At 50.4% G+C, this 15,399-nt stretch overlaps 1 protein-coding gene across 6 annotated transcripts in view; it reads right to left on the bottom strand.

The window, feature by feature from the left end:
* CUX1 (cut like homeobox 1) overlaps positions 1-15,399 on the bottom strand; it is a 352,682-nt gene that overhangs the window by 336,358 nt on the left and 925 nt on the right. For 2 of the 6 annotated variants that reach the window (XM_032430821.1, XM_032430820.1), the window contains exon 1: positions 14,563-15,318. The exons of 3 other annotated variants lie outside the window; for them this stretch is intronic. In XM_032430821.1, the coding sequence (XP_032286712.1) occupies positions 14,563-14,892 (330 nt within the window). In that variant the 5' untranslated portion in view covers positions 14,893-15,318. Of the gene's footprint in view, positions 1-14,562; positions 15,319-15,399 lie in introns of those variants that run through there. One more of the 6 variants, XM_032430823.1, reaches the window with a different exon arrangement.

Genomic DNA, 15,399 nt, shown 5'->3' with positions numbered 1-15,399 from the left:
GTCCAGCACGATGCCAGACAGGAATGAAGCTGCCTATACCTACAAAGCAGGCCACACAGTTCACGAGAACACGGCCATGTAAAGGCATACTAAACACATAGCATGGGGGCGGGGGGACCAGAAATGGGGATGGCGCATAAAGGAGGAAAAATTTAATCAGATGAATCATGTCTGCTGCGAACCGAGGAGTGATGTAGGGTGAGAGACACACACACACACTCTCGCACAAACGCGCGCACACACCCTGGAGGCAGGCAGAAAACAGGGATCCGGATTTTCCTGCCCACCGTGTACAAACGAGTGTTAAAACTCTTACAATTTGACTTAAGGGTTTCAGTCTTTAACATGACAAAAACAGTTGGCAAGCTGTTCCCAAACTCTGAAAATGACTGTGAACTGAGTTGGTAATGGCCCCTTGCGGCCATTCCACTCCGGAGGGGTCAGGACACACCTATCTGAATAGACAGACCCGCGCAGACACACGTACACAGCTGAAAAAGATTTGGTATTTTGCTGTAACTTATGGAACCTGTCAATTTCATTCACAATTTACACCAGCTTCTAATTATACTTAACTGAATATTAACCATTCTAATTGCTTAATGCTTTATTGGCTCCATCTAAAGTATTGAGGGACATCTGGCTTGGCAAATGGGATCCTGCCTGCAACTTCGAGAGCGAGCTTGGAGCGCACATTCCTCCTCACGCTCTCAAGTCTACTGTCACCCAGGACCCAAGCATCTCAAAAGCATCTCTCCGAAGTCCGCACCAGCAAAGCAGTCAAGAGAACATCCTACCATCTGGATGGTAACTGTAATATTCCTGCTTCGTTCGTGTCGCAGACAGCGGGGGGCAGGGTGACTGCAGGACTGAGGGCCCAGGCCCCTTCCGTCTTCCTGCTCCGCCACCCCTGCATCTGCCCCATCCCAGGGGACCCCCTACAATGCTCGGATTGGTGGCAGCAGGCCCCGGAGCCTCCTCGCCCGCAGACCTGTTCATGGGCTTTGTCCCGACTCACCTCCTCTTATGAGAGAAGAAGCACTTTCTCATGAGCAACTCTGACACTGCCTGTCTCTGTGACCAAAACAAAGTGAAATCCCCACCGCATGGCCAGGGGAAGGCCCTGCCAGGACAGTTTAGACAAACTTCTAGTTTCGTCCCGGAGCAGGAAAGAGTGAGGAGGCAGGCAGGCACGGAGGGGAGGGGAGAGACCCTGGGTGGGCAACTAACAGGGACTGCTCTTGGCCAAACACACAGCCTTTTCACAAGTCCCTCTGTCTCTCACACTGGTTGCAAAGCGAGGCAGCCTCACCACGCCAGGCCCCGAGAAGGCCGGAGGAAGACCGGAGCAGAGCAGAATAAGGTGGGAGCAGCCTGGGCATTAAAATGAACACCCTGGGGAACAAAGAGAAGCTGCACACGAGAGGTTTCAAAAAGGACCAGACTCAAAACTGTGAACACAGTCCCCATCTTTGACCCACCATTTCCACTCCTACGTACGTACCTAAGAAAACTGAAAACATACTTCACACAAAAACTTGCACACGGAGAGGTGTTCATAGCAGCATTATTCATAAAAGCCCCAAGGCAGAAACCATCCAAATGCCCATCATTTATGGCAGGATAATCAGACGCTGTATATCCATACCATGGGATATTATTCAGCCATCAGAAGGAATGAAGTATGGATCCGTGCCACAACGTGGATGGACCTGGAAGACATTACACTGAGCGAAAGAAGCCAGACACAAAAGGCCACATACTGTATATGATTCCATTTATATGTGAAATATCGAGAACAGGCAAATCCATTGAGACAGAAAGTAGAGTCATGGTTACATAGCGCCTGGGGCGGGAAGGGGGAGGGGAGGTGCTGGGCAGATGTGGGGGTCATGGCTAACAGGAGTGGTGACAATGTTCTACAATGCAATTGTGGTAATAGTTGCAGAACATTATGAATACACGCAAAAAAAAAATGAATTGCACGGTTTTAAAAAGGTTAAAGCAGTGAATTTTATTATGAATTTTATCTTAAAAAATAAAGAGAAACAGGGGCTCCTGGCTGGGCTCAGTCGGTAGAGCATGCAACTCTTAATCTTGGGTCGTGAATTCAAGCCCCATGTTGGGCACAGAGCTTACATTTAAAAAAAAAAAAAAAGGTAAAAAGTAACAGAACAGAGGTACTGCGCATTGTGTAGAGGAAGCTGTTCTTTGAAGCATGTTCAATAGGAAAAAAATGTTTTCAAGAGCACTCTGCACCATCGTGCCCCCCCCCAACCAAAATGGAAAACTAGTTGTACACTCAAACGTTTCCAGGTCATACTGTCCCTTAAAAAAAAGAAATCTGTAAGATTTTCAGACATCCTAATGGCCCTAACCCAAATAACAGCCTCTGTTCAAGCTTCTGAAAACAGGGGCTCCTTGGCCAGCACAGTCCACTCCGCACACCCAACGGGGAAGGAATATGCTGGAAAACTCAGACAGCGTTAAGAAAACCTGTCTGTTTGAGACGTAAGAATCAGCTTTTGGAAAGACGCCCTGAGCCTCTCGAACAAACAGCAGGCATCTCGAAGACACGGCACACTGGCCACGGATGCCCCACGCAGGCGCCTGTTCCAAGCCCGTTCCCAGGAGCCTCCGTGGAAGAACAGCTGGATGGCAGGTGTATCTGGGGTACGGAAGGGCAGGCAGGCAGCTGTGCAGGGACAGGGCTTCATCCCCGTGGGAACATGGCACCCCCCATCCTGGAGCTGCCCGTCCCCCATCAGGAGATGTGGGTGCCTCAGGGGCGGCGGTCAACTGGGGTATTTCTTAGCTAGCCCCCCGCCCTGCCCCCGGAACTCCTAACACAAAGTAAAACCACCCCCATGTGCGAAACGGAGGGCGACTTGCTAGGAAGTCTGCAAACACAAAGCTCCATCCTGGCGTCTGAGGCTCCGTTTACTGGTCCCAGAAGCCCCCGCTCCCACCTTTCCTGTTCACCCCAAGGTGGTTCTCCCACCTTTCCTTTTCTCCATAGACGGTCTTAGCCACTCTTTGACACTTCCCATTCCCCTGAAAGCAGCCTCCATCCCGCATCCCAGGGAAAATGAAGAGAGCTCACAACAGGGCCCTCAGCTTCCTTCCGGCACCCCAAACTTACAAGTGAGTCCCTCTCTTCAACCTGCAAACAAGTGTGAGCCTTTGCATCCCAAAACAGCCCTCCCAAAACAGCCCTCCCTGCACTTGCCACACGTCTCCACCTTGCACCTCGGCTTGTCCCAGGGAGCCGCTCCGGGAGAGGTGGGGATTGGAAGGCACCCCGGCCTGCCCCCAGGGCACAGGTGGCTCGGGACGTTGCACAGAAAGTGGCTGTCCTGAGAGGTGGCAGGCATGAACCCCCCACCAGCACCTACCTACCTGACTTGCCACCAGGTATCACGCTATAATTAGTCATTGTAATTGAAGCTGAACGTAATTAATTACATAATTTCAAAGTGTTCAAGTTTAATTCCATTAAAATTACATCATGAAACTGGGGAATTACAAAGGATTACCGACAAAAAGCAAATAGGGAAGAATAAAGAAACTCCAGGCTGACTCCCTGCACATCTGAGTCACGCCCAACGCTCAAGTACAGGGCAGTGACCCCACCTGCTTTTAATAAACCCGTGGGGCCCAGCCAGGCGGCAGTGTGCAAGGGCCAGCGCCAGGCGCCAGGTGACACCAGCCTGCTGGACGCTCAGGGTCAAATGGACCAGAAGGCCACTCCCTCCCTGCCCTGCTCCCTGTCCCTTCCCCACACTCAGGTTCTCTGCTGACATCTCGCCCACGGGTGGCCCCTCCTCAGCCACATCCCCACGACCCCAGGGGCCCTGCCCCCAAACACCAGGGCCCAGGTTCCTCCCTCTTCTTCACCCCACACACTCAGGCTGGTATCTCTTCCCCTGCCCCTCCCCTTCCCTCACCAGGAATATACCTTCCACAGAGTCTCCTCCCCCCTGCTTGTCTTTACCACCTCTCTTTCCCTCCTCACTCTGGTCGGCCCTTCTTGTGACTCAGTGGGCCTTTGTACAGAGGTCCTGCCCTGTCTGATCCAGGCCAGAGCACATGGAATATGGAATTTACATATCCCTTATGTTTACTTTCTGTCTCCCCTGCTAGAAGGTAAGTTCCTTGAAGGCAGGGGTTTTCCCGCTGTTCTGGCCATCAGAATTTTTGTGCTAGAACAGTGCATGGCCCAGAGGAGGTGAAGTCAGTCAATGGAGCAAGATGGCCGAGGACCATCTTCCCAGACCCCCGCCCTTAGAACCTGACATCTGGGGATCCTGGGTGTCCTGCGGTTCTCTGACCAGCAGAGCTGGGGGCTTATTCCTCCCGGCACCCCAGGGGTGATCAGGCACCATGGAGACAGACTCCCTTGACGAATGAATGGCCCCAAGAGTCTCTGAGTCACTCCAAGACGAACAAAACTGCCGACAACTTCTCTCTCACGTATGCTGCATTATTTCTAACACCACTGCACCTTTTTGTATATATTTTTTTAATTTGTAACTTCATTCCCCAAAAAGCTGCATCATCCAAAAAAAAAAAAAAAAATTCAGACATGTAAAAAAGTCATCCGAATTCAGAGTAGCCTAAAAGCTCCGTTTTTCCACGATTCCCTGACTAAACTAAGATGAGATCTAAGGAGTAGATGGGGTGGGGCTTCTTCTTTCGGGACAGATGCCCACCTGCAGACCCCTTACAGAACCAGTCTCTCGCTGAACACACCCCAACATTGCCTCTGATGTCTGAGGACGGAACCCTGTGCGGTTGGGGCTGTGAGGTGATGCTGCTTGGATTTGAACCCAGCATCCCTGCAGTGCCTAAATCAACTGGACTCTCGGAGGGCTGAGCAAGCGGGGATTTTGTTCTGGCTATCACGGGGCGAAATATAAATATTAGGCTCTAACGGCAAACTGCTCCCCGGCACCAGCTTCAGGCCCCATGTCTCAGAGAAGAGTCCTGGTTAAAGTTGCGCTCCCCAGCCCACCACAGCTGGACAGGGCATGGCCTCCCCCCCCCCCCCCCCCCCCCCCCCCCCCCCCGCCACCACCAGCTCCTTCCCTCCCTCCCTATGGCCTAGGTCTCATGATCAGGCCTCTCTCCTGCCTACCATTTCCCCAAATCTCTTCCAGCACATTCGCTGCCTGCACAGATGGGACATGGAGGCCAGGAGGGGGCACAGAAAGGAGGGCCGCTTTCGGCTCGAGGCTGTTGCTGCACCCCACCTATCAGAGAACGTTTGCTGATGGGAACGCTCATTGCCCGGCGAAGGAGGATCTGATTACCTTCCCTGGGGAGCTCTATCGCTAGGAATGGACTCTGAAGTCTCAAGGCTGGGGAGGCTCTAGGAAATTTCTCAAATCCAGCAAGGTCTCAACCAGAAGGTGTCCACCCACCGAGGTCAACGCGGGTACCTGCACGCCCACCTCCCAGGCTTCATTTCCATCTCCAGCCGCTAACGTTAAGTGACTTCCCCACCCCAGGGCTCGTCTTGTCATCTTGGGTGGTCCGTGGAGGGGGGGGGGGGGGGGGGGCCTGCTCCTGAATCCTCCCACAGCCTCATCACAAGGACCCCCCCCTTCTATGTAGGAGCCCGTCTCATGAATAGCAGGGATCAGCAGGAAAGCCATGGACCCAGGAGTCAGCCTACTGCTCTCCAGCTTCTCACCTACCAGCCGGATCCTCTCTCCTCCCCGGGGCCATTGTGTGAACGACAGGAAAGAAATCAAGGGCCCAAAACGCGCCTGCTCCTGGTCAGTACTTGGGAAATGATAGCTATTAGTGCATACTTAAAAAACGAAAAAAAGCTGAAGCCTCCACCTTGTCACCAGTGGACATGAAACCAGTTATAACATGCACAGTCCACTACGAGCAGCAGCGCTGTCCTTCTCTTCCCCCTCCACAGAGACATCCCAGCAGTCCTAGCTCCAGGCCTGGGGCAGTTAACACTCGGGCGGGAGTCCCACATTTAATACTAGCTCTCCAGCCCTCCCCACCTCAAATGATGTCAGCCTCTCAAGCACCAACCGAGATGCACACAAATCCTCCACAGGATTCAAACCCCAGGATTCAAGTTCTCATCTACACTTCAACACCAACCTCTCCACTGAGCTCCGCTCTCCTTCTCTCCAGGGCTCAGCCCCTGAATTCCCACCAGACCTCCCCCCCAAATCCCACAGATCCCGCCAGGAGCACACCCTCTCCCCCAGCCTGGGGTGATTCCTCTCCCTCCTCCCCGTCCCTGTGGACACGGGCCCAGGCCCCCCCCATCAGCCACCCAGGCTGGCCCCTGGGGTCTGTGGCTCCTCTCAGCTGCCCCGGCAACCCTCACTTCCCCAAATCCATGCAAATGCTTATGCGGCCAGACAGTGACGTCACCTCCACAAAAATATCCTAGGTACTTTCTTTGTAAATGAAGAAGCAGAGAAAGCATGCAGGCTATGAAGGCTACAGCTCTGAAGAGGGGCTGGCCCAGGGCCTTTGCCTCCCCGCACGCCAGGCCCACAGGGCGGCTGCTGGGGGCTGAGCACCCTGGAGACGTTTCTCCAGCGCGGACACCCGGACCTTCACGCCGCTGGCCGCTTGCTTTCTCTTTGCAGTGGCTGGGCTCTAATCATTACAGGACGCACTTTCCCCGTTCTCAGGGGGAAGTTTCCTCCCATTCGGGCTCCGGGCAGAGTCAAAGAATAAATCTCTGTCACAGGATTGTTCTGCCTTATTCTATTTTTAAAAATGTGGATTTTTTTTTGTATGTTTTACGTACCACAAATACAATTACATATATTTTAACCAATGTGTGGGTCGCTTTACAAGGATGGAATTTAATAAATGGAAGTAAGTAAGAAATGCGGGTTCCTTTGGTGTATATACCTATCAGCAGCTTTCAAAACACAGCCATTTTAATATAAGCTATCTCCCTTGCACAACCCTAAGAAGAATTCCATTTGCACTCTTAAGTGAACCAGCTGAATGCGTCTTACACCAGAATATCTGGGACTGTCCCCCTTAACAGAGGCCAACAATGCTCCCGCTGCGGGACTCGCTGGGCGCCACATACAGCACAGGGCGGGATGAAACAGCAGGTACATAACAATGTGAGGTGGAGAACAGGAGCGTGAGTGGTAAAGGACAGCCAGAAGCTATGGCAGATGCTACGTGGGGTCCAGGGAAGGGAGCCAGGCCTCAGAGACCACCAGCCACCCCCCCGCCCCCCGCTGTTCCTCTGGGATGCCCTCTCTCCCACACTTCCCCAGGTGCACAGATCTCAGCCGAGGCCTTCTCTCCGCTCCGAGGAGGCTTTCCCCAATGCGGACTCCCTTCCTCTGCAGCCCTCCGACAACTCATGACGCACGGCTCCGTCGCAGCCCAAATGCCAGGTGCCCGCTCCCCCAGGGTGGCAAGTGCTGCTACCCTACCCTGCATCACCAGCGCCTGGTGCACGGCGGCTCCCGCAGCGCTGGGTCGAAAGGGAAGGAAAGGAGTGCATGAAAGAAGGTTTGATACTCAGATGTGCAGGGGGAGGATGAGAGCATTCCCCAAACTGAGAATGAATCTGGGATCTGTAATTGGAGCGAAAGGTTTAGGGAAGTGGAGCCAACCATCAGGAACTCCGCTCGCCTAAGGAAAGTGGTCTCCATTCTGCACCCAAGTGAGCCACTGTGGGAGTTTAAGGAGAAAGAACAGCATGATGGGATCAATGGTTTGGGAAGATTAATCGGGCAGCCACATCTATAATAGATTGTGACCTGTTTCCAACAGACACTTTTGAAACAAGTGAAGGCTACACTCTCAGCTCGGCTCTCGTGTGCTGGAAAGATCTGGCTCTTGCATACAACAAGCAGCCCCCAAAACTAACTGCGCGTGCACAAGAGATTTATTAAAGTATTGGTGCGTTGTAAAATGACAGCATAATTACATACCAACACCGGAGCAAAGTAAAACGATCGCAAACCACTTCTCGCTCCCCTGACAATGACATTTAAGCCACAACTGGCAATACCCTTCCTCCCCCCAATCCCACGCCAATGCTGACAAATCTGAGTGGGGAGAAGAGAGACGACGGAGCGACCCCACCCCCCACCCCGGGGTGACCAGCTCCAGGTGACAACTTTCTGACTGCTTAGCACTGCTCTCCAGGCCCTAGGTGCTCACTGCCCTCCCCCCCCGGCCCCCAAGCTCACCTGCCACTGTGGGGTCCGTAGAGGACCAAGTCACCTGGATGGGTGCCTTGCAGCAGCCCAGGCTTCCCGTCTGGCTCCCAGGTTCCCCATGTGCCTCCGGAACAGGAGCATGACCCCAAACCTGACCTTGCCCCCCCCCCCCCCCCCCCCCCCCGCTTGGCTGAATGCTGTGACAGAACACAATATTATGTAAGGAACCGAGGCACAGCTGAAATGAAGCGATTCCAGTGAATTAATGTTTCCACGAATGCTCCTAAAGTCATAGTTTTGTTTGAAAATCATACGACTTATAACATCTCTGCTGTGTGAACAAGAAGGGAAGTTGGAAATTGATTTGCGGGGCCACTCATAATTTTAATTGTAATTTCTGTGTGTTTGGTGACTCCAAATCTTTCCTCCTCTAAAAGGTCTGTGTTCTATGGGCAGTTGCTACCTACACGCTCAGCGAGGGCAGAGCAGAACAATGTGAAACAGAAATAATTCACTGTACACAGAATCGCGTGGGTTCAAGTTCTAGGTCAACTACCATGGTGAAAAACAGAAAATAAAGGACATGTTTCACCATTATCTGCCACACCTTTCAGAATGAAGCAAAAATGGTGATAGGAGCAACAGAATGTTCCTATTTTCAGGGTAAGGAAAAAAAAAGTCTTTTCCAAACCTAATCAGAAAAATTAAATGCACAATTCCCTCCAGCAAGAATTTTATTTTTAATTTTCATTTACATAGTATCTTTCTTCCAAGAATCTCAAAATAATGGAGCTCCACAAATACTTACAAAGAAAAAAAATACAAAAACAACAGTTGTCACAACACAGGAGGGGACAGGCTCGGCAGGGCTGGAGCTCCAAGAGGGGCAAGAAATGGCAGGCAGCGGTAAGAGCAGGCGCCCGGGCTGAGGGTGGCGCCTTTGAGGCTCTTCCTTACCAACAGCCCATGGCCTTGCTCCTGCCTGCAGCTTCCAGGCTCTGGAAGACAAGGATTTACCTTCGGTGTCATTTATTAGCATTCATCAAGCTATTCTAACCTAAAGAGCGATTTCTCCCCTAAAAACCGGAGGCAAGCTGGCCATCAACCAAAGACACTCACAGGTCTAAAATATCAACGGAACCAAGATGCCTAAAAGGACTTCCTATTCTTTTTGGTCTTAAAAACATAAAATTAGATGAGAAAATATTAAAAATGTGCTGGGGGGAAAGAACCAAGGTAAGAGAGACTTTTAGGAGGAAACTGGGAAGCAGCTTTTAAGCTAGTTGTTTCTGTTGTTTTTTTTTTTTTCCAGTTGAGTGGACAGGATCCGAACGTCTTACATTTAGCAAAAAGCTGTCAACACCCAAATAAAATCTTAATGACAGTCAGAATGGCATTCCATTTCTTGCAATTTCGCAATGTTCACTTAAGAAAGGAGCTAATTTGTCAATTTGTTTTTCCCTTAACCAAACTCGGAACACCTCGCAACCATACATAACTTTTTAAAAAACGTTAACTCCTTTAACTTATTGAATAAACAGGGCCAAATACAAAGATGTCTTTCAGAAAACAAGCCCCACGCTGGTATGCTCAGGGTAATGCTAAGACAGAACAAGCTTCAGAGTAAGTTCTGGTAATTTCTTCCAACATTAACTTCATATATCACAGTCAAAAGCATTGAGGGTTTCAATTGTCAGCTGAGTGGGCCCCATTGTGGCCTCCTGAGTTTTATAAAGGTGTGGGCCAACTCATTTTCACAAGTGCTTCAATGAAAGGAAGCAGAATCTATTCAGTTCCGTGTGAATCTCCTACCTGGCTATTTTTCCCAGTCGCTTTGTGGTGCTGGGTAAATTCCTGGGAGGAATGAACGAACACTCCCAACCTCGCTCCTTCTCCAGCCACCTGTCTGACGGGGTTCCTGAGGATGCGGGGGGTTCCTCTAGGTGGGAATCGTACCGACCAGGTATGAGGAACTTCCCGGGTTGCCCATGGCCCAGGGCTCTAATAAACACAAAAATTCTGCCGACTGCCCTGGGCCTCCTGCAGCCAGGAAGAGCTTTCAGATTTAAATGAAGAAAATGACAAGATTTATTTCGTGCACTAACATCATCCTCTCAGAATTTAATTACAGCAAGAATGAGAATTATTTTTATTAGAGTTGTTTACTTTTCGAAGGAAAGGTCCTTGATGGGTTTTGCAACAAATTAGATGTCTTTCAGAAACCCTTGTTTGCCCTCATTATGTTTTTTAACTGTGACGTATCATGTGAATAGGGTAGCATGTGAACTTCTTAAAAATCGAAGGTGCTTCAAAGCTGTTTCTCCTATCGTGCCCATGAAGGTGAGCGACGCCATCGGTCCCCCCCTTAATCCCAGGTCACTTCCTGCAGGGACACCTCCCACCAAAGACCCTTCTCCGCTACCCACTTTCTCAGAAGACAGCTGAAATGGGGACTGATTACAGCTCAGCAAATCCAAAACTGTGACAGGAACAACAGCTCAATACAAATCCTAGCTGTCCTCTTCAATAAAATCAATACCTAAACACCAACCAAAACCTGCTTCTTAAACATACAGCAAAACCAGGGCTATTTAGCTGGCTTTGAAAACTAGAATAGGAAAAATGGCCGAGATAATTCAGAGAGCCCCACCACTTACATTTGTTGAAACCAACTCGGTTTGGTGTTTGTTTTGTTTTGTTTTTTTGCCGGGGGAGGGGGGTTGCTATGTGCGTTTATATCCCTAAATGTAGAGTTTTTAAGAAAAGTAATTTCTCTCTGAATTCTAAATCATTATCAGGGTTTCATAAAATTTACCCAAATGCTCATGTCAATAAATGTTTATTAAATCAGAAATCACAAGTGAATTCACAACTTCTTTGCCATAAATGCTATATAATACAGATATTAAATCACTTGCCTAATTATACCATTAAAGTTCCTTTTTACGCACCATTGTTTTGGGTGTCCAGACATACACAGGCATCTAGTTCCTAAAATGCCCAGCACGACTGGAACGTCCAGGTAAACAGTAGTGGGGCGTAATGAGAGGTCACGGGGCCCCCTCTTCAAATAGCTTCAACAAAACAAATGGCCAGAAGTAAAAAGTGTCTCTGTGCTTTGCTATAATAAGATTCAAACACAGGATTCCAAGAATTCCACCTGTTTCCAATTAGATACCAGAATTGCTTGAGTGTTTAAACTACATTCACTTGCTACTTATACAAAACAATTCTTCCGGGTTTTTTGAACGTTTTAAGTAATGTTAAAATAAGATTAAGGGTCTGGTTTAAACAATCAGAGGCAGGGGAATTTCAGTTGAAACCAAAACTCTCTCTCTGCAGCCATAATGCAGAGCTTCAGACAAAACAAGAGAACAAGATAACCCATTTCTATGTTTGACAATTACTTGTAAAAATCAGACCTTTCACAGGAAAAGCAATTATGTTTACATTTTTATACGATAAATGAACTATAAATAGGTTTTGAGGTAATTCCTAAAACAATGCAGGATCCTATATAGTAAAGTAACTTGAAGGTCAAGTTTGTGGTACAGGCCATCAGATACACCTGCCTTTTAAGTATGTGAAATTTACAGGACGCCAAATGCATAAAGTGTGTAAAACAGGAGCACAGGTAGGAATTTGGCCTAGCTCTGTCCGATTTTTCATGTGATGAATTTCTTTTTACAAATGTGCCAGCTTCCCTCTAACAAATTTGTCCTTCCTTCGTTTCACTGAGGATGTTCCTTGTGCTTTATAAATGAGCTGAAACGAATATAGATTTCCTACTTCCAGCCTTGTTCGGTCTCCTAAGACGGACCGGGAGCACAGCCTCGGGAGCAGTTCTGATTGTTGACTGCTACAGGTGGACCCGGAAACGGGGGGGGGGGGGGGCTGGTCAGGAAGCACAGACCAGCCCTTCTGCACAGCTCCTGCAGAAACCCTGCTGGGTCTGTTTTAATTGTACACAACAGGGCGGGAGACTTTTTCAACAGCCATTAAAGGTCTCCACTGGCTCCCCAGACAACATTTTTAAGGTTAGCTCAGTGGATTAGGAGAGAGTAATTCCTGAGGGGATTGGCAGTTTGTCCCCTTGCCCTTCCAACTTCCTCAGGTAGCTAACTACTGGCAAGAGCTATGTGAAACTGGGGAAGGAGGCAAAGGGGGACTCGACAGACCCAACTGTATCAGGAGCTCTTGCATAACCCCATCCCTTCACTGCCTTGCACCTTAAAAAAAAAAACTACACATAGTTTCACAGAGAGGAAAAAAACCTTTAATCCACTGACAATGACCCCCTCCCACACCCAATCTCAAAGACACCGATATTAAAAGAACCAAGAAAACAAAGACAGCAGTTGTGTAGAACTCCTTGATGATTGGTTTCCTCGGTAGTTTCTAAAGGGTACTGAATGGGATACGTATTGTAATCAAGATAATATACTTCTGGGGAACACTGCCATAACAGGAAAACGCAAATTAAAACCCCTCAGAGAAACGGACTTTCGACAAAACTGGAATTATTTTCTGATTTTGAAAAAGAGGAAAAACGTTTCAAGGTTACTTTTGGGGAGACTCCTTAAACGGGAGCACCAGTCATCACGTAGGACTAACGCCCCCATGGGAAGCCAGTCACTGGCAGGCCCCGTCCCCAAAAGCTTCGCTCACACACAGTTACATGAGCTTGTTTTAGAAAGTGTCCTCTTTTCAAACATGTATTTAAAAGGCAAATTTATACAATGGTGTTTTCCTTGTTACCCAAAAAAAAAAAAAAAAAAAAGCCTGGTTTTTACAAGTCTGGGATAGGATAAAAAACTTGTCCAACTAGTCTTAGCAACACCAAAGCACTGACACTTCCATACCACAAGCCTTTGGGACTAAAAAGGAAACGAAATAGAGCTCAATCTTCAGAAGCTCTCTTCCTGGGCACTCAGTCCACATCCCAAGGCAGCTTCAAGACCAAGCAGAGGGACAAGAACTCAGGCCCGGCTCACTGGGGCACAGCAGAGGCATGGGAGGGGCTCAACTGTCTGGTCTCCAGCAAACCCGCAGAAGTCTCCAACCTGGATCTGAGTCTAGTCTCTACCCTCAGGTGGCAGCGCCACAGCCCATACGGGGCTGTGCAGGCAACCCGATCTCTGGGTCAGGGGCTCTGGAAAGATGAGAAGAGTCTGAAACTAATGAATTCTCTCTTCTCAAACTGCAGTCTCATTGGCTCACTTACTCTGTGGGAACAGAGATGACGTTAAACTGGATACCAACTCAAAAGGCCTCTTCAGGGCCCAGAGAAAGAACCAGTTTAGCCTTATACTTGAACTCTGGCATTCCATAGCCAAATGAAGGTTCTCAGACCTGCGATGGAGTGGCAATGGGAAATCATCTAAGGCCAAATCTTTATCTACCACCCAAGTCAATGGATGCTCCATACAGAGAATGATAGTGATGCTCGCTCCCATAATCTGCTTTTTCAAGACCAATACGTTAAAGTTCATTCACGTAAACTGACAGGGAAACTTCCAACCCAATCCTGTAGTTACAGTTAAACATCCTCATGATATCCTGAAGCAGCTAATCACCAGCCGATGTGGGGTGTCAAAGAGTTCATAAAATCTAATACCTCTCTGGAAACCAAATCCATCTCCCATGGAGTTTTGCCAAGATGCTTAAAAAATAAACCTCACTGATGTTCGGCTAAATGTCCATTTAGGAAGACAAGGAAAAAAAATTAAGGTTTGTCCTTCAAAACTCCACAACGGGTTTTACAGTAAACACAGGAATTAAATTATGGTAAAAGGGAGCTATTTTTACTAAAACAGGGTAGACCAATTTATCAAAAATGCCATTCGGCTGTGTTCATTACATTCAGGAATCTAATTTACACAATAGACACTTTGGAGTAATCTATTTTAGTCAATAAATACTCAAACTCCTTTAAGTTTTAATCTTATCGGAAATACATATTTCACATAGTCTTCTTCCTAGTTAAGCGAGAAATTTCAAGAAATTTCATAACGACTATGAGTCTGCTTTATCGTTCTCACGTAGGCAGGAACAGAAAACAAGCATATACAATTAAAGTTGTCAGACTCCATTTATATATGTTTTAATCCAATCCGCTTCATTTCATTCGAGGCTGCATCTGGAGTTCATTTGCTTCCCTCCTAAAAGTATCGTAGGTCACTATCACCGGTCCTCCGGGTTAGGAAAGTTCGGTCAAGTTTACCTTCCCGCACCCCTCAGACTTGGGCGCCGCGGCCGTCCCCTAAGGGACGCTGGGTGACCCCCGGAGCACCGGACGGCCCCGGGCCCTGGCGAGCCGCAGACCAACCTCCCCTCCCGCCCCCCCCGCAGCGCTCCCTGGGCTTCTGGCCCACACGCCGCTCACCTTCAACTTGGCTCCGGCTACGCACAACATCCACCTGGCAGAGTCCCGGGGCTGTCCAGGCGCCGCGAGCGCGGAGCCGGCAGGTTCGGGGCGAACCCCGAGGGTGCGCCGCTCCTCTGGGTGGGGGGTGGCAGGCAGGAACGCGCCCCCTGGGCACCGCGGCGGCACCGGGGCCGGATGAGGGGCCCCCGCATGATCCCCCCACGGCGCCCCGGGCTCGGTGCGCGGACCGTGGCCCAGCACGCCACAGTCGAGGGGGGCCCCCGGGGCTTTGCCTTCGAGAACCCGACCCGAGAAGGCATTTCGGAGAGGACCAGCCGCGCGCTCCATTGCCACCGCGGACCCTGCGGGGGGGCGCCAGGGCCCCTGAGAAGAGGGCCGGAGCGGGCGGGTCACTGAGGGCTGCGGGAGCCCCTGGGCTCGGGGCTAGAGCCGGCGGGACAGACGGCGGGGAGGAAGCGTCCCCCACCCGGGCCAACGGCGCGCCGGAGCGCAGCGCGGGGCCTGCGCTCGGGGAAAGTTGCTGCCCTCCGCCCGCACCGGCTCCCGCCGGGCGCTCCGACCCACGGGCTCCGCGCGCCGGGCGCCCGCCGCCCCTCGCAAGTTTCCCCCAAGCGCCCCGACCGGGGTCTCTGGCCGCGGAGGGGCCAGTCCGCGCCACTCGTGCAGGCACACAAAAGAGCGGGGCGGCTGCGGGTGGCCCCGGGGCGCCCGCCCGGACGTAAACAAACCCCGGGGTCCGCTCGGAGAGCCCAACGCCGGGTGCAGGAGCGGCGGCGCGGCCCCGGCCCGCTGACAGCCCGGCGCGGCGGCCGGGGCCCGGGCCGGCCGGGACCG

Source organism: Phoca vitulina, unplaced genomic scaffold (assembly GCF_004348235.1).
Source record: "Phoca vitulina isolate PV1807 unplaced genomic scaffold, GSC_HSeal_1.0 scaffold45, whole genome shotgun sequence".
In the NCBI taxonomy this organism is placed as follows: Eukaryota; Metazoa; Chordata; class Mammalia; order Carnivora; family Phocidae; genus Phoca; species Phoca vitulina.
This window is presented reverse-complemented; position numbering and strand designations above follow the sequence as displayed.